This window comes from Callospermophilus lateralis, chromosome 4 (genome assembly GCF_048772815.1).
Source record: "Callospermophilus lateralis isolate mCalLat2 chromosome 4, mCalLat2.hap1, whole genome shotgun sequence".
Classification (NCBI taxonomy): Eukaryota; Metazoa; Chordata; class Mammalia; order Rodentia; family Sciuridae; genus Callospermophilus; species Callospermophilus lateralis.
The window spans coordinates 99867571-99885828 of NC_135308.1; the positions used below are offsets into that span (position 1 = coordinate 99867571).

The window sequence follows — 18258 nt, forward strand, 5'->3', positions numbered from 1 at the left end:
CTTATAAATTACCCAGCCTGTGCTATTCTGTTATAGCAACACAAAACAAACTGGTGACTCTCCATCTCCATCTCCTACCCATTTTATACAATTCTGGTCCTATTGCTCCTCATCTTCTCCATGTTTACTTTATTTTTCAGTATCCAGTTTGAGTATGATTTCCTCTTACTAACTTTCTACTGCAACAAAATATCCTGTTTTCTTTGTTTCAGTTTAATAATATGCCACTTTTAAAAAACAAACTTCTTCCAACTTGAATTTCTTTCAGATTGAACTAAAGAAAGTCATAGTAAAAGTCCAAAATCTGATACAAAATGTCTTTCCATTTCTAAAACCAGACTGTAACTGTTGAGATCAGATTAGCAATGGTGCATAGTAGGCTGGCCTCATGGCTCTGGAGCCAGTCAGTCTGGGTTAGAATCTTCACTCTATCATTTACAACCAAGTAAATATGGTCAAATTACTTTTCTGTGTTTCGGTTTCCTCATTCATAAAATAAGGATTATCATAGTTTCCAACTTAAAGTTGTGGTAAAAACTAAATTAGTCAATATATATTAAGGGCTTGAAACAGTAGTTAGCCATTACTATTATGAAAGAACTTGTAAGTTATGCAAGAAACTTACATTTCACTGCTTAAGAAATAGGAAATTTTTCAAGCAAGGAGTTCAGCCTGTTCTTTACCACTCAATAAGAATGAGATCCTTGATTCAGTTCTGAAATATTTTCTATAGTCCTTTCTGACAAATCTCCTTACCTAATGAAGTTTCAAATTGCCCCATCATTAGAGAGTTGCATTGACCCAGATGCCGGGTTCCTTTCTTGGTTTCTGAAGTAATACCATGTTCTGAACACTCCTGGTATATTCTAAGCCCCATGCAGCCTGGTACCTATGCCAGTCAGAAGTTCCATATTGGACTGTGCCAGGCCTTTGAGAAAGAGAACTCAAGAGTGAATGATAAGAGACAGCATGACCTTCAGGAGGAAAAATCAAAGGAATGAAAAGAAAGATGAACAAGAGACAGACAGGAAAATGATGCAACAAGGAAGACAAAAGGCAGCCTAAATCTGAATAAAGGGCAAGGCTTGTATGAGAGTTATTGTTTTGTTTTTTTTCATGAAGCAGAATTCACAGTGCTGGGTAACTGACTCAATCACAAGTGGGGAGGAAGCCAGGACAACTATAAAAACTGGTTTTATATTTTGGTTGATGATGTTATTAACCATATCTGTAGCAAACACAAAGCAGACATAGGGTAGGGAACAGGAGTTTACTTTTGGATATTTAGAGTTCAAGGTAAATACCAAACAACAATACAGAAATGTGCAAAAGCAATTAGATATGATGCTTTTGGATAGTAAATATCTCCCAAAGGCCCATAAATTAAAGGCTTGGTACCCAGGGTGGTGCTACTGGGAGGTGCTAGGGCCACTGAGGTGTAGCCTGGTGGAAGGTCTTGAATTCCATGGAGACATGCCCCTGAGGGTCTTGAATTCAATGGAGACATGCCACCTACTCCTGTCACAATGTAATCCCTCAATCAAAACAACAGGATCAACCAATCATGGACTGGAACCTTTAAAACTATGAGCTAAATTGAATCTCTTCATAAATTAATTATTGCAGGTCTCCGTTAGAGTAACAGTAAATTGACTAATAAAAAATTGGTAATAAGAAGTGGCATGATCTTTATCACTACTACACATATGATGATGTAGAGAAGCCTTTGGAATTGGTTTACAGGAGAAATTTGGAAAAGTTTAAAGAAGCAAACTAGAAAAGACCTAAAATGCAATAAGTGGTGCTTCATTGGGTGATTCAGACCAGAATGCTAATAGAGATGCAACAGCAAAGGCTATGCTGATGAAGTTTTAGATGGAAATAAGGACTGCACTGGAATCTGACCAAAGACTATTGTTGTTACGACATGACAAAGAATTTGGATGCTTTTTGTCCATGTCCCTGTGGGAGGCTAAGTTTATGATGAACTAGTTTATCTGGCAGAGGACATTTCAAGGCAATAAAGCATTCAAATTGCAGCATAGGTAGTATGGGCTGCCGATAACCAAATTTAAAGTAAGAATCAGATACAAAGAGGAACAGAGCAGAAAATTTTAGAAAATTTGCAGTTTGGCCAGAAAAGGAGACACATTAAAAAAAAAAAAAAAAAAAAAACCCACAGTGCCAGGATTAGCACTGATTAAAAAAAAGTCTCTGCACTGGAATAATAGGAAAGAACCTTGAGGATCTTTCCTTGAGGGACATCTAAGAAATATGCAAGGCCATCCTAGGAATCACAGGTCCAAAGGTACAGAAATGCAAATTTGTATTCAAGCCTTTCTTTTGAGAAGACAGTCCTTGAGCACAGTCTTCACCTAGGATCCACTAGGGAATCATTTCCTTATGGTTAGTCATCAGGTTGCTAAAAAGCCACTGCAATCATAGTACAAATAGGCCCAGGTACAGGTCAAGCTGGTGCAAAACCCTGATGTCACCTACACAATGCTAGTTTTCCAGGTATGCAGAATGCAAACATAATGGAAACAGAGAAGCTTTCACCAAGACCTCAAATGAAAACCTGAGGCAAGACAGTGTTCTGCAGGTTCAAAGTCCTATAAGCTGCGGTGACAGGGCAATGCATAGAACTGTAAGACAAAGATGAAGCTGTAACAGAGACCCCAGGAAGTTGCAGATGCCAGCAACGTGCAATATTCATCAGGGAAAGGAGCAGGCAGCAAGCAGAGCCAGACCAAGGCGGAATTTTTTAAGAGGAAAGGTTGGTTGTAGGGTTGTAGCCCACAAGGACAGCAAGGCCATAGGGCAGGGGACTGACCAAGTCCTTGGGAGCCTACATCCTGCCACAATCTGTGAGATGTGGAGATTTCAGATTTAATGTTTTTGCTCTGATAGGTTTCATTCAGTCTTGCTTAGGTACAATTTCTTTCTACTCTTCTATTCCTCCCTTTAGAGATGGGAATGTTTACCCTGTGCCACCCCAACCACTGTATCTTGGAAATATATAATTTTCTTTATAATTAATTCTTTATAGGGCCCAAAGTGGAGTGTGCCTTATATCTCATAGGAGATTGGACTTAAACTTTTGAGAAATGGTGAAACAGAAATCTGCAAGGCCATACAGATTTTTGATTTTTTTTTTTTTTTAATTCTTAGGGATGGACTAAATGCATTCGTCATTATAAGATGGACGTGAAGTTTAGCAGACCAGGGGCAGGGATCTTAAAGTTCCCCCAAAGGCCTATGCATTAAAGGTTTGGTCCCCAGGGTGGTCCAATTGGAAAATGGAGCAACTTTTGAGAAGCAGGGCCTAGTGGGAGGTGTTTAGGTCAATGGAGGTTGAAGGGGATTGTGAAAGGCTAGCTTCTTCCTCTCTCTCTTTAGCTTCCTGGTAATGAGGTGAGCATTTTGCTCTATCATGTATCCCCCACATGATGTACTGCTTCGTCCAAAGCCAAAGAGCCAACCAACCACAGACTGGAACTTCTAAAACTGTGAGACAAACTAATCATCTTCTTTCTATAAGTTGATCATCTCAGGTATTTATGATAGTGGTGAAAGCTAACTAACATAAGAAACTTGTGCTCAGTGTCCCAATAACTACCAACTTATTACCAGTAGCAATAAGTTTTGAATTGTGTCTTCTACCCCAGTTATGACAATAAATTACAAAGATCTACTCTTACCCTCTACCTCACAATTGAGATGCATTGATAACATGGTTGGTACAAAGCGATCTGTGAGAACAAATAGCACAAATCTCTGTAGGAAAATCTATCCAGAAACAAACCCCATTAAAACAATGCACTCTCTTCCTGAAATAGCCAGAAACGACAGATACATGGAATGCCTCATGTTTTAACATGTACCCACCCTCCAGTGATCACCTTTCTATTCAAACTTGGAGATGCACTAGAAAATAAATGAATGAAAATGATAGTTGAGACTCTGCTTTTGCTTCATAAAACAGTAATGATTGTATTAGGATATTAAGTGTCTATTTTAAAACAAATAACTGCCAATAGTCATGTGATATTTGATATCAAGCACTACACAAAACACTTTTATGTGGAATTTTATAAAAATCAGTTGACCTTTGAATGGGAGACTAAGTTAACATACTTGCAGGAGGAATCATGTGAAGTAAACTATAATAAAACACTAGGCTTAAGCAAACAAAAGTCTCAGGTTTAGAATATTTCATAAGCTCATAAATAAGCTAAACAGTCATAAGCATTCAGTAATATTAAAAACTATGATGCAAAGATAGCTGTCATAAAATGAAAGACAAAATCTTTGGACTGAAAAGACTTAAAAACAGGGAAATTCTATTATGATTAAATTGTTAAAATATAGCTTATACTATATCTTCAAGAATAGTGATTTTTAAAAAAATACTCTGTCTTACCTCTCTCCATTCTTTATTTCCAACTCCTTGTACATATAAGACACAAACTACAAAAGATAAAAAAAATACATATATAAATTTCTCTTATAAACACCAGATGGGAATGCATAGAATTTCCTTTTCAATGGTCCAAAAGCTACAACACAATTAAATGCCTAACTCCTAACCTTACCTTGGCAAGAAAATTACTAGTCAATCATCAAATGATTAAAAATTATTTTAATGAATCAGAGAACAAACTATATCAGACCTTTGGAATTTGATATGCATACAAACTTGACATGTAAAGAACACTATAATTATTTGATAATATCTTTATTTCTATTACATACAGATGTAGGTAAATTTTCAAACTGTAATTTAATAATTTGAAGTATAAGTCAAATTTCTCCTAAGATAATTAAAGTGCTCAAAGTCATCCTAACAGGGACAAACTGGGACAAATCATAGTCTCCATTTAATAATTACAACATCTACCCTCAATATTTTTAAACAGGTAAGAAATTGTATCAATCAATAAAGGGAGTTCAAGAAAGGGAGTTTAAGGGCTTTGGGTAAAGATTAAGGGATAAAAAGAATCTCATCTACTCATAAAATAAACCCCAAGACTTTTTAATCCCCCAAATTCTAATGCCTTTTCCCCAATGACCACTTCAAGAATCTTCCAGCACCTGACAAAGACCTCTTTCCTATAATTAACCACATTGTTCATACATTGCAGAGATGCAGAACTCCTGCACATCAATTTCAAAATATTATGAGATTTGGAAACAATAATTGATTTACACACTTCTGCTGTTTTCTAATTCAAACTACAATTTTCATTTTGCAAGTTATTCGTAAATTTCAATCTCTTTACTTAGTAATCAAATTCAGCTTGTGCCAGCATTTCACTGGTTGGTATGCCTTCTCTACCACTTCAATGATTTTTTTTAAAGAAATATTATTCTGTGACTTAAACTCTTAAAAATTACAGCCTACTATGGCTATCTTTCAAATGGTATTTCTACCATATCATGAAGTTTTAATTTCAAAGGAAACTGTCCTATGCTGGAGTTATCTGCATTTCCTTATTCTCAAAGTGCTAAGCCACTTCATCTTTAGCCATAGTTCTGCCCAGATAGATAAGCAAGCAAAGCTTGGGACCACCTCCCTCTGACTTTCCTGGATTTAAATAAGAACTATGAGTTTCATACAATTTTTGCAAAATCAAGTAAGCAAAATAAATAGAAGCAAGTTAATGAATACTTACTTGGATCAGATTTAGAAAATGTGTCTCTGTCGAGAAGATTTCTGTTGAATAAAACAGAAAATGTTAGATGAGTATAAGGCCAAAATATTTCCATTTATATTTATATAAATGTGTGAAATGTTTATAAGTACATAAAACATGTGTATATACTTAGGTATATGTAACTAATTAAAAATGTGCTAGATGTCTGAATATCACTGCACAGGAAGCTGGGCAGGGCGTGGGTTTATTACCTTAGTCTTGCCTTGCAGTTAACTAACATGAACTCCTCACATACTAACATTAAAATCTCTTTGAGAGAAGTAACTGTTTCAGGTTTATTTCTAAATTTTCATTGAAAGTTTACATGCTCAGAAATGCTTCCTGAATTGAAACATAGGTTATGAATACTGCAAAAACTGTCTGGAACTCAGAGCCCATGATCAATTAGAACACAGTAGAGAAGCACTGTCTCCTGCCATTTGTCATATCTACCCTGATGAGTTTTATGTTGCTATTACAGTTTGGAAATTTAAGATAAACATACAGACCTTGGGTAAAGATTCTTTTCAATAAAGGAAAAGATTAAACAAGTAGATCAGACCATCATTATCAGTACCTTTTTTTGTATATATTTATACATTTATGAAAGAATCAAAATCGAAAGTAAATATTGAGGTATCCTGTTATCCTCAGTGGCAGTAACAGGGCCCTATACCTTATGCTCATAAGAGTAACACAAGGCAATTAATAAAAACTTAAGATTGATATGTTATGATCAACAAGGGAAGCAATTATTAAATTGAATTAGAAAAAAGAATCCCAACTAAAACTGACTTTTTTTTTTTTAAAGGGACAATTTGAAGATACATCCTTTTCTGAAAAGGGGTTATTATGGTGATGGCTTGAGGGTTCCAAAAGTTCAAATTTGAACTTCATATTCATCCTCCATTTATTAGTAATAATAGCTAAATTATATTTCTGTCTCTAATACTTTAATGAAAATCTCATGTGCAAGCTGTCTTATTCCTCTGCAGGACCACTGCTCCTGTGCATATATTTGTTGTGCCCTTGGTATTTGAACAGGCCTGCTTTTTTCATATCAACCTGACATCCATTTTTAATTCATTCAGGTTCTCAAACATGATTGCTGCCATGGAATCACTGGACACTAAGAAAATAAAAACATATTCAACAGAACAATGAAGCACAGATCATAAAATGAAATATGTTTTAAAATATTCCTGGAAAGAAAACAGATATATTTATATTTGGAATTATAAGAGATAAAAAAAAGACCACTAGTCAGAAATCAAATTAAAATAATCCTTTCTGTCCCCTAAGCAGACACCATGACTCCAGTAATGGTTGGCAAACAGTAAATTAAAACATTTCCATTTGAAAAATTACTGTGATATCATATTTACAAAGCTAGTTCTCCACTTGAGTGGAAATTCTCTAACCCTTCCTGTAGCTCCAGCTTTTGTTCATTAAGTATCCTAAGAAAATGTTAATTAAGCGTTTTCTTTCAAAGTTCACAAAAATCAAGAGAGAAAAATACTTCAGTGTGGTTCAGACCCTGTAACTATGATATATCCATACTTTAAGGAAAATAATGCAATTTCAGTGCCTTGGTTATGCAAAGATAGATTACATTGTTAATTTTAAATATAAAATAAAGGATTTTTATCAACAACAGATATTAATATCCTTAATGAAAAGACTTTCCTCATTACATTGTTTCTTCCCACAATTATGATCCATAACACATAATAACAAGGCAAAAAAAAAATGATGTAACAAGAAGTTTAAAACTCCATGAAATTTAACTTTACAATTGTTTGACCAAACCAGGAGAGAAATGAAGAGAGAAAATCAGAATGAGAACAAATTCTTGAAAAAAATAAAAAGTTCTAGAAAAAACAGAGTGAAATAATAATGAAGGTAGAAATAATAGTGAGGTAGAAATAATACCCGAAGAAATGCATAAGCAAAACTGTAAGTGAATTGCCCGACTTGTTCTAATAACCACTCACCCTCAAATTCCAATTAAAATTCCTGGTCTCTGGACTTAAAAGAAGATGATAAAAACAACACAACTAAAGCTGAGACCTGGACAATTAACTCTAACCAGTATCAAGAAATACTGGGCTAATGGAAAAGGCATATTTCATACATCTATAATAAGACAGTAGATAAATGAGAATTTAGTAAGATCTTTCTGAGAGCATCCAGGGGAAAGGATTCCCTGCCTGCCCTCTTTACTGTACAGTCCTGTGGCTATGAGTCCCATTCAGTAGAGCACCCAGTTATCTTCCCTGATGACAACAGTCAGTCAGCTCATGTAGTAAGCCTACCTCCTCCAATTAAATGCGCAACAAGCCACTTTCCTATTTTAAGAAAGCTTCCTATACATTTTTTTTTTTTTTAGCCCAGAAAATGTGCTGAGTGGAGAACATGAATGTCAGGAGTTTACTGTCCATTGGCATTCTGAGTCCTACACTTAACAGCCAGGAAGCCTCTTGAAATGGCACCTCAGGTTTCCTTTTTCGAAATGAAAAATAACAATTCTCTTTAAACTTCTGCACAATTCTGAAAGTGTTTTTCAAACAAATATTGAATGTCCAAGACCGAACAAAGCGCTAGCAAACATATACATAAATATTAAAGACACATTCCCTGATTTCAAAGAGCCTGAATTTTAGTGGGATAAGAAATTCACAGAAACAATTAAGTAGCAAAATTAGGTGGTACATAAAATAACAGTGTGTAATGGGGAGAAGGTATAGGAACCTAAAAACAGTCAAACTGATTCAGCTACAACAACAACAACAAAATCAGGTAGCGTGGATAGCTCTTATTCTAATCATTTTTTTAAACCATACTATGAAAAAAAAACCTTATAGATAATCTAAACAAATACATAAGCTGAAATAAGTATTAAGTTTTAAAAGTCTCAAATATTCTTTTTTATTTATATATGATGAAGTTTTAATAATAGAAAATCAAACCCTCAAATTCCTCATACATAAAATGAACATTACAAAATGACCTATTTAAGGAATAGAGGTACTAAAAGTGACCTGTGGGTTCCACCCAATAGTTACAGGCCTCCTACTTCCTCTTTTCTGAAACCAACTAACAAGCATTCTTTTTTAAAAAAGAAACATTATCCTACCACAGATGTGACTTGGAAAAAGAAAATCTACTTGGCATTTATATGAATGCCAAAGTTAATAGTTTCAGAGTATCAACAAGTGGAGTATCTGAGAACTCTTAAATTACTAGTTCAGAAAAACATACATTATACATATTTTACAGAGTAAGTCCTCACATGGAAGGGATGGAGTACGTTCCAAAAAGCAATGTCACTTGTGGCCAGCCAAGCTCCAACAACACATAGAGGATTTCACTGCTATAACTGGGTGGAACTGTTCCACTAAATTTTTTAATAGGAGTAGAAATATAGCTTATAAATACAGACAAAGGATAAAAACCAATCTATTTAATTTCCTATGTAGATATAAATAGTGCTAATAAATATTTAGAGTCAACAATGCCTTATCACTTGATGAATATTTTCCAGCATAAATTTTCCACACGTTGACAGAGACCAACATCTCTGTATCATACAGTCTCTCCTGAAAATTGTCCTGTACCAATAAGCAGAACAAATCTGGGCTTAATTAAAATTTGAAAATTATTAAGAGCCTTCATTTGCTATTTTTCAGTGTACTGTCTGGACCACTGGCAGCTTGCAAAGTCTTTACCAAATATTGCTTAGGCTCGCTCAGAAACTAGCAAAAGCTCAAACATACGCAGAAGCCAAACACCTGCTGCATAAATGAAGAATCTTCTTATCTAATCAGAAGCATCAACTTTTTTCACATTAGTTATGGTGAGGTGTTTTATTATGGGAAGTGGAGTAGAAGAGGAAGGTGGTATTTGGGGCCTTTGCCCTAATAAGTAATCCATTAACTGAAAACACATGAGCACGGCAGTGTCATTGGAATTATAAAGGAGCCCCATGTCACTAGGCCATCCCTGTTGTTCTTACTTTGGGTATTATACTACCTCATGGTCTAGAATTAGGAAGTTGTTATTTATTTATGGGCAAGGAAATCAAAACATTTATTGAGTAATTGAAAGAAAATTTACTCAGTCTTTAAGAATGATTTGAAAGTAACATTTACATTGTCTGATTTATTTATTCATCATTTTACTCACTGAACAAACATTATCTCTGGACATTCAGCATACATATTTAAGAAAAAAATATTTTTTTCCAAACTGTAACTGTTATGGCAAAAGGAGACAGACTGTTCAGAGGCAAAAATAGGTTTAGAAATGGAAAAAAAAAAATAATGAAGTATTTTGAAACTGAAACTTGCTCAAAGTCAAACTCAGCTAGAATCTAATAAGATACCAAGTAATTTTGAAAGATAGGTTCATTGGAAAGTACTTAACAAGATTATTCGGCTTTCAAGAAAGTAGGAATAGACTTTTAGATTTGAAGTTGCACAAATAGACCAAAAAATCTGTCTCAACAGTTTCCTCTGGAAGCCTGAGCACACAGGTAGAACTTTATCATAAATGACAGACACCACTCCACACCCACTGGGAATAATAGAAACTTTATTTTGCAGTTTTTGCTGAAATTGGTTATTCCAAACATTTATCTATCAGTGTTGCTGAGCTGAAAAGGCCAGTGATAAAAATACAGTTTCAACTTCTGCATCAGCAAAGTTTAGTTTAGATAGTAAAAGAAATTTGAGGGGAAGACAATTAGCAATAAACATTTTTAGCATTTCTTATGAGGCATTCGATTGTGATTGATATTCTTGGAAATTACTTCAAAGAAGCCCAGCTCTGTCACAATCTGACAATTTGCTCTGGTTAACCTGAAATAAACAGAACCTAATGACCTGAAGAAATGCGGGGTTACTTGAGGGTGATGCGGTTTCCAGAAAACGGTATAGCATGCAGTCCCTGATTTCAGCCGGGGAAAAGAAATACAACATTTGTATTTTAAAAAATGGATAGAAAAAAAGACAGAGTGCACTATGGGCCTTCTTAAAAACCTAAAACTCAGGTACGAAATTTAGTTCACTATCTTTCCCCAATCTCTCAGCACCTATATTTCCTATCCTGGTGAATGGCAACTGTAGAAGGTGAAATAAGAGCCACATGACCATGACAAGCTCCAATTGCTAGAACCTATATATGTGACCTTATTTGGGAAAAGGAAAAAAGCCTCCGTAGATGTGACTATACTATGAATCTAGAGCTAAGGAGATTATCCTGGGTTCTCTGGGCAGGTCATAAATGCAATCACATGCATTCCTACAAGAAGAAAGTGCAGGAGATTGGACACCAACAGAGGAGTCAGAATGGAAACGGGAACAGAGCAGAGAGACCTGCAGCTTCTGGCCTTGTAAGAGTGTTATGGTCACAGATCAAGGTATGCCAGCAGCCCTCCATTGGAGAGTGATCCTGCTAACACCTTGAGTTCAACCCACTGACTGATTTAGGAATTCTGGTCTCCAGAGCTGTGAAAAAAAAAAAAAAATGTTTCCTTTAAACTAACAACTTTGTCATGTTTTGTTACAACAGCCACAAGAAACTAATAGCACAACACTGTCCATCCACTTTTCCAAGCAAGACTCCAGGGTCACCTTCCTTTTTTCCTCTCCTTTAACCCAAAAGCTTCTACCACCATGATGTGTGCTTTCATAACCAGCTATTTTCCCAGCCTAAGATTTCTTAATGGGTTGTCTCCCATCTTCCAACTCATTCACTAAGATGCCTCCTAGAGCTACTTCTCCACAGAAAATACCTGAATAGATGGCTCCCTTGCAAAAAACAAAATTCATTTGCAAACAGAAATTCTGAATTCCATTTTTAATTAAGTACTACAGACTGAACCCAGAGGATTCTACCACCAACCTATCCTCAACCCTTTTTATTTATTTTTATTTTTTTATTTTTTAAGGAGAGAGAGAGAGTTTTTAGAGAGTGAGAGAGAAAGAGAAAGAACTTTAGTATTTATTTTTTAGTTATAGGCGGACACAACATCTTTCTTTGTACGTGGTGCTGAGGATCGAACCCGGGCCGCACGCATGCCAGGCAAGCGCGCTACCGCTTGAGCCACATCCCCAGCCCCAATCCTTTTTATTTTTATTTGAGACAGTGTCTTATTAAGTTGCCAAGTCTGGCCTTGAACCTGTGATCTTCCTGCTCAGCCTCCTGAGTAGCTGGGACTTGTGATGTATGCCATCATGCCTGGCCCAAACTCTTTACATAGCACTAGCCACATTCTGACAAATATAGACCTGGCTGTGTCTCCGAGGGCACCTCTATACATGTATTTCATAGACCCTTCTTCAGACATTTCAGAATTTCTGCATCCCCTAAACTACCTATCCACAGCACTCTCTCCCCCAGAAATTTCCACACCAACATCTTTCAAACTCTCTCACAGCTATCACCTAGGCATGGAGAACTGATCATTCCCTCCAATGTGCCCCACTTCACTCGAAATGAACCTATATCACAAATTCCACACCTACTATTTATTCACTGACCCAGTTCCAGGCTCTGAGCTCAGCACTTTAAATAAACCATTTCATCTAATCCTCACCATAGTCCCAACAAGTAGTGATTATTGGCAAAATCCATTTTCCAGATGAGATTACAAAATTTAGAGATGTTAAATAAAGTGGTCAAAGCCACAGAAGTGCTTAAGATACATTTTTTTATAATTAAAAATAAAACTTTGGTCTTATTTTTTGATATTTAATATTTGTATTGATTATATTAACTATTGGTTGCTATCATTGACAAGAAAATTAAATGACAGGCAAATGACGTTAACATTTGGCATCATTTTGGGTGTTCTAGAGAGTAAGCTATAAAATAACAGGAGTAGTAGAAAGAGAAAAATTAGTTTTACTTGTAGAAGATTTAATTCTGCATAGAGAAAAACAAGAGAATTAACTAATAAAAGCTTCTAAAATTAATAGATAATTCAGTAAAGTGATTGGAAGCATGAGGAAAAGGTGAAGGTCAACCCTGGGTTATCAACTGTTAATAATTCTTTTATCCAATTCAGGCTTTTCAATAATGATCTGCTGCCTTCCCTTGCTGAAGTATGTGAGGGTTAGGCAGCTCTCTTTCACTATAACTGCACTCCCAAAGCAAGTCTCAGACCAAATGTACCAAAGAGACAAATATTCATTAGCAAGCAGGACCCACAACAGTCACACAATATGCTCTCTGAGTTTAATCAACTTTCAGCTCGGTCTTTGCAGGCACTCCAAACAGCACTTTAAAGCAGATGTGACTATGGTCTGTTGTCATAATTTACCTGAGCTTCTGGAATTATCAGCGTAGATAATTCCCTAAACATTCTGTACCCAGGACTTAAGGAGTCCTTAAGCCCAGGGGAACATTCTAAAGGCATAAGCAAGGGCTCACTAGGCATGTGTGGCCTGTTCTCTCTGGCAATATAGTCACAATCAAGGATGGGCCACAAATGCAACAGTGATCCCATGAGGCCATAATGTAGCTGAAAAACTCATATCACCTAATGACATCACGGCCATTCCAACATCACAGACCAACACTTAGATTTGTGGTGATGCTGGTGTAAACAAACCTACCGTGCTGCCAGTTGTATAAGTGTAAAACACATAGAATTATGTATATTATATAATATTTGATAATGACAATATATGGCTTACTGGTTTATGCATTTACTATACTAATCAGGGTTATTTTAGAGTATACTTCTTTTAGTTATATACAAGAAAGGTTACTGTAATTAGGCCAGCAGCAGACTGACACATCTCATATTTACATCCCCTTTTGACTGCACCATTTTCTCTTATGCCTGATTTGTGTTTTGCTCATCGTGGGTATAAGTGTGTGTGTGTGTGTGTGTGTGTGTGTGTGTGTGTGTGTGTGTGTGTTTACGATATAGCCTAGGTATATAGTACACTGTACCATCATGATTCATGTAGATAAAACCTGTGATATTTTGTGCACTGACAAAATTGCCTGAGAATGCATTTCTCGGAATATATCTCCATATATCTGTTGTTAAGCAATCTTTTTTCATAACAGCATTATTCAGATAGGATTCTTGTACTATGAAATTTGTCCTTTCAAAATGTACAATTTAGTTTATGGCATGTTCACAGAACTGTGCAACTATCACCTCTATTTAGTTTTCGAACATTTTCACCTCTTTCCTCTCTGCCTCCCACCAAAAAATCCTGTGCCTGTTAATAATCATAGCCTATTCCATTTTCCCGTTTCTGGTAACCATTCATTTGTCTTCCTTTATTTCCTATTTGTAAACATTTCATATAAATGGAATCATTCAATATGTGATTTTTATGACTACCTTCTTTCACTAGTCATAAAAGTTATGACTTTTCCATGTTATAGCATAAATCAGTACTTCATTACCTTTTATGGGCACATAATATTCCATTGCCTAGTTAAACCACATATTTTTCATCAGTTGTTAGGCACATGGGTTGTTTCCATATTTTTTGCTATTATGGATAATGCTGGTGTGAACATTTGTATACAAGATTTTGTGCAGACATATGTTCATTTCTGTTGGGTATATACTCAGCAGTGGAAGGTTGAGCCTTTTAGTAATTATACTTATCACATTTGGAGGACCTGCCATACCATTCTCCCAAGTGGTTGCACTATTTTATATTCTTACCATCAATGGATGAGGGTTTTAATTTCTCCAAATTCTCTCCAATACTTATTATTGCCTGTCTTTTGTATTATAACCATATGTTGTATGAAGCAACTAATCCATACATCTTATTACCATACAGTCCACCAGAAAAAAAGGAAAAAAAAACATTTCTGACATCCAGAATAAATACAACACAGTTTGGTGCTCATTAACCATTGATGGTGTAGTAAGTAGTCCAGAGCATATGGACTTATGATTAAACTTCAAATACTATCTCACCACATCCAAATTATGCTGATTAAAATGATTCAGATTTAACTTTACAGCCTAAAACACACATTTATGACACTGCCTTTGCTAAAATATTTGAAAGTAAATAGCAGAAAAATATATTATCTACCAGAAGTAACTGGACAAGATGGGAAGAAAATAAAACATGTTCCCATTTTTGAAATCTTGGCATGAAGACTGTCTTATAAGCTTCACATAAAGCCCAGGGGAAAAACTAACCTATTTGATAACTAGTGTATTTTAAAATTCTGTACAAAAATGATTCAATAATTAAAGTTAAAATATAACATCTGCTACATATATCATAGATAAAATGTTATGGCTATAAAAATAGAAATCATTCTCTAAATTACCAAGGAAAAAATATAAGCACCCCATAGGAAAACATCTGGCTAAAGAAGTTAACAAGCCATTGTATTTTATGAAAGAAAAAATATAGTTGGTCTTTGAGCATATTCAAAAAATTTACCCTCAATAATGAGCATTGACATGCAAATAAATAAAAAGCTAGTTTTCTCCTATGAAACAAATATTAGCTACTCAGTAGCAAATGACATATTAGGGCTCATTTAGTTGTGACAGAAAAAAAAAGAAATCTATAGTGAAAATCCATGCAGCTGATCCTATGAGAAGAGCTAAAACAAGGACAGAAACAGCAAAACTTTTTCTGTGGCCATCTTTTATCAGCCTTTTTTTTTTTAACTGTATCTTCTACTTCTCTTGTCCACATGGAAGGAAATATAGATGCCTAGAGACCTTAAACTCTACATTTTATAATTCTGGCACCTGAGAAGAGCTGCCATCTTTTTCTTCATTACAGTCACCAAACCTCATGTATTGATCCCCAGCTGGGAGGATGCCTACCTCTGAGACAACCAACTGTGGCTGGATGTGTATAAATTAAGTACTACACTGTGATCACGGACAAGGGTCACACTCATTCAACCACAGTCCCTCTTTCTTTCAACACATATTAACTGAACATCTAATACATAACAACCACTGTTCTAGGAAGTAGGCATAGAATGGTGTGATAGAACAGTGAAAGCCTGATATTGAGTTCAGTTCCCAGGAGAGAGGAAAGATGCAACCCACAGAGAGGTGGCCACTGGCATTTCTGTCGGTGTTAAGAACAGTGGAGACATTAAAATCTAGCTTCAGAGGCTTGTTTCAGGGAAGGCCTCTCTGATACAACATTTGAACTGAGAAAGTAAAAAGAGGCAAGGATGGGAAGATCTGGTCATGTCGTGTGCTAGGCCGACAGTGTAAGCGCAAAGGACATGAGACAGAAGAAGAAAGTGAGGGTGAGATGAGGTGAAGAAGAGGCAGAGAGAGAGCTCACTCCTGTGGCCACAGTAATGTACATTTCATGGTGAATGTTGTTGTGAATGTTGTTAGAAAGTTACTGTCCTGAAAAAGAAGGCTTACATAGTTTTAAACAAATGTCCAGTTTACTAAGACTGGAGAGTCTGTGGGGAACTGAAATTCTCATAAAACAAGGTAGAAATCCATCTTGATGTATTTTCCAAAGCGTTAACATGTTCGTCAATATGGTAAGTGTGCATTCCTTGTGATATGACAATCTGTTTTCTGGAAATAGAGTCAAGTGCAGAAGTAAATAATATATATACACAATGACATTCTTTTCATTTATATAGTTACATACTATATACTTATAACTCTTAAAAACTTGGGTAAAATTAGCCGGGTGTGGTGGTGCACATCTATAATCCCAGCTGCTTGGGAGGCTAAGGCAAGAGGATCATGAGTTCAAAGCCATCCTCAGCAAAAGTGAGGCACTAAGCAACTCAGTGAGACCCTGTCTCTAAATAAAATACAAAATAGGGCTGGGGATGTGGTTCAGTGGTTGAGTGCTCCTGAGTTCAATCCCCAGTATAGGAAAAAAAAAGAAAAAAAAAAGAAGGTAAAACTAACCAGTCATAAAATGAAGACTGGTTAAAAGATTGGATTCCAAAAAAAAATTAATGTCCTGAAGCATTTTAGTGGAAATTTAGCATTGAAGAGGAAGCATAGTGCAATCATTACAATCACAGTCTTTGGAATCACTAATTCTTCTGCTCAGTACTATGTAAACTAAATTCTCTATGCTTCACTTTATTTTCTGTTTTAAAAAAAAACAATAAGTGATAATAGAATCTGCCTCATAGAGTTGTCCAAGGAGTAAATAAATTAGTCAACAATGTCCTTAGAATACAGTAAAACTAGAAAAAGCAACTAGGGGTAAAAGAAAACACAATAATATCGAGGCTGACATGGCCTGTGGCTCGCAGGGTTGGTAGGTAATGATGTCCCTTCAAGGCCAAAGAGCCTCCTGGAAAAAAAGAGAAAGATTATGAGATGGTACTCCTGGACAGCTGGGGTTGGATGGGAAGAAAATACATGGAAGCCCCTGCCTGGATTCTGTCCCTTAGAGTCAGTGGAGATCCTATTAGAAACCCAGATTCAAAGATAAGGCATCGACCCAGACAACCTGAACCCTGGAGCTGTGTAGTTTGTGCCACAGAGGGAAAAAAAATCTGTGCATATATGGATTTGCAGAACTAAGGATGTTTAGAGAATTTTTATAAAGGGGGACTTGAGGATAAAATGACCCTGGAGAGACCAAAAAGAACCACAAAGATCTGATAAATCAAGAGAGACAGGCACCAAGAGGCAATGAGCATGTCCCAGGCTCTGCAACAATGGGGCAGCACTGCCACTTTCCAGGGTCCCTCTCAGCAGCAGCAAAGGCTCCCTGGAGGCAGACAGAAAAGAGCGTGGGTCATTCACTTGATAAAGTGACCTCTTCACAGCACAGGTCATTCACTTGGTAAGGTGGTTCTCCAGGCAGAGGGTACCAGCTGCTAAGACGAAACCACACACAGGTGTTATTATCTGGAGTAGAATTATTTTTTCAAAGTTGGACTTTCATCTTAGCTAAGTGGTCATCACATGGATTTCAATGGAAATGTGCCTTACATGCAAATCAATAAATGCAGAGAGAAATGTCTAGCTGGCATGACTTATTTATTAATGGGTGGGGAAGTTGGGCAGATTTGTATTTTCTCTTTTGCTCTTTTCAACAGCTTGGGTTGGTTTTTCATGTGTCTTTATAATGATCATATAGCTCTTTTATAAACATTGTTAGATTTTTAGATTTCTTTAGAGAGCCTTCCCCATCTTCATGATGTAATCCACTGCTTTCCAACTATTTCAGTTGAATGCCAATATAAAAATTAAGAGCTTCTTGCCAAGTGACATTGAACTTTCAAAACACTTTATTGACATTGTATCATACAATCCTCAAAGCAACTATGAAAAACAGTTTCTATTCCTATTCATAAACAAAAGCAGAGATTAATTTATCTGTATTGTCATAGTTGGTAATGAATGGAGCTGCAGTTTAAAAGCAGATCTCTCTAGCTCTTAACTTTCACTCAGCTCCTTAATACACTCACCTAATTATGTTACACACTTGAATTTCATATCACCATTTTTCCCAATCCCTCTTCCTGACACTCTGCAAACAGTAACAATATTTCAACTCATTACTAACAGCTAAGTGGGCAAGGAGTTTCCACATATTTTAGA

The 18258-nt window shown here is 36.0% G+C and overlaps 1 protein-coding gene across 1 annotated transcript in view; it reads right to left on the reverse strand.

The window, feature by feature from the left end:
* Cpne8 (copine 8) overlaps positions 1-18258 on the reverse strand; it is a 198158-nt gene that overhangs the window by 164192 nt on the left and 15708 nt on the right. Inside the window, exons 2-3 of the mRNA XM_076852766.1 lie at positions 5676-5716; positions 4424-4470 (exon numbers count right to left, since the gene is read on the reverse strand). Of these exons, the coding sequence (XP_076708881.1) occupies positions 4424-4470; positions 5676-5716 (88 nt within the window). The remainder of the gene's footprint in view (positions 1-4423; positions 4471-5675; positions 5717-18258) is intronic.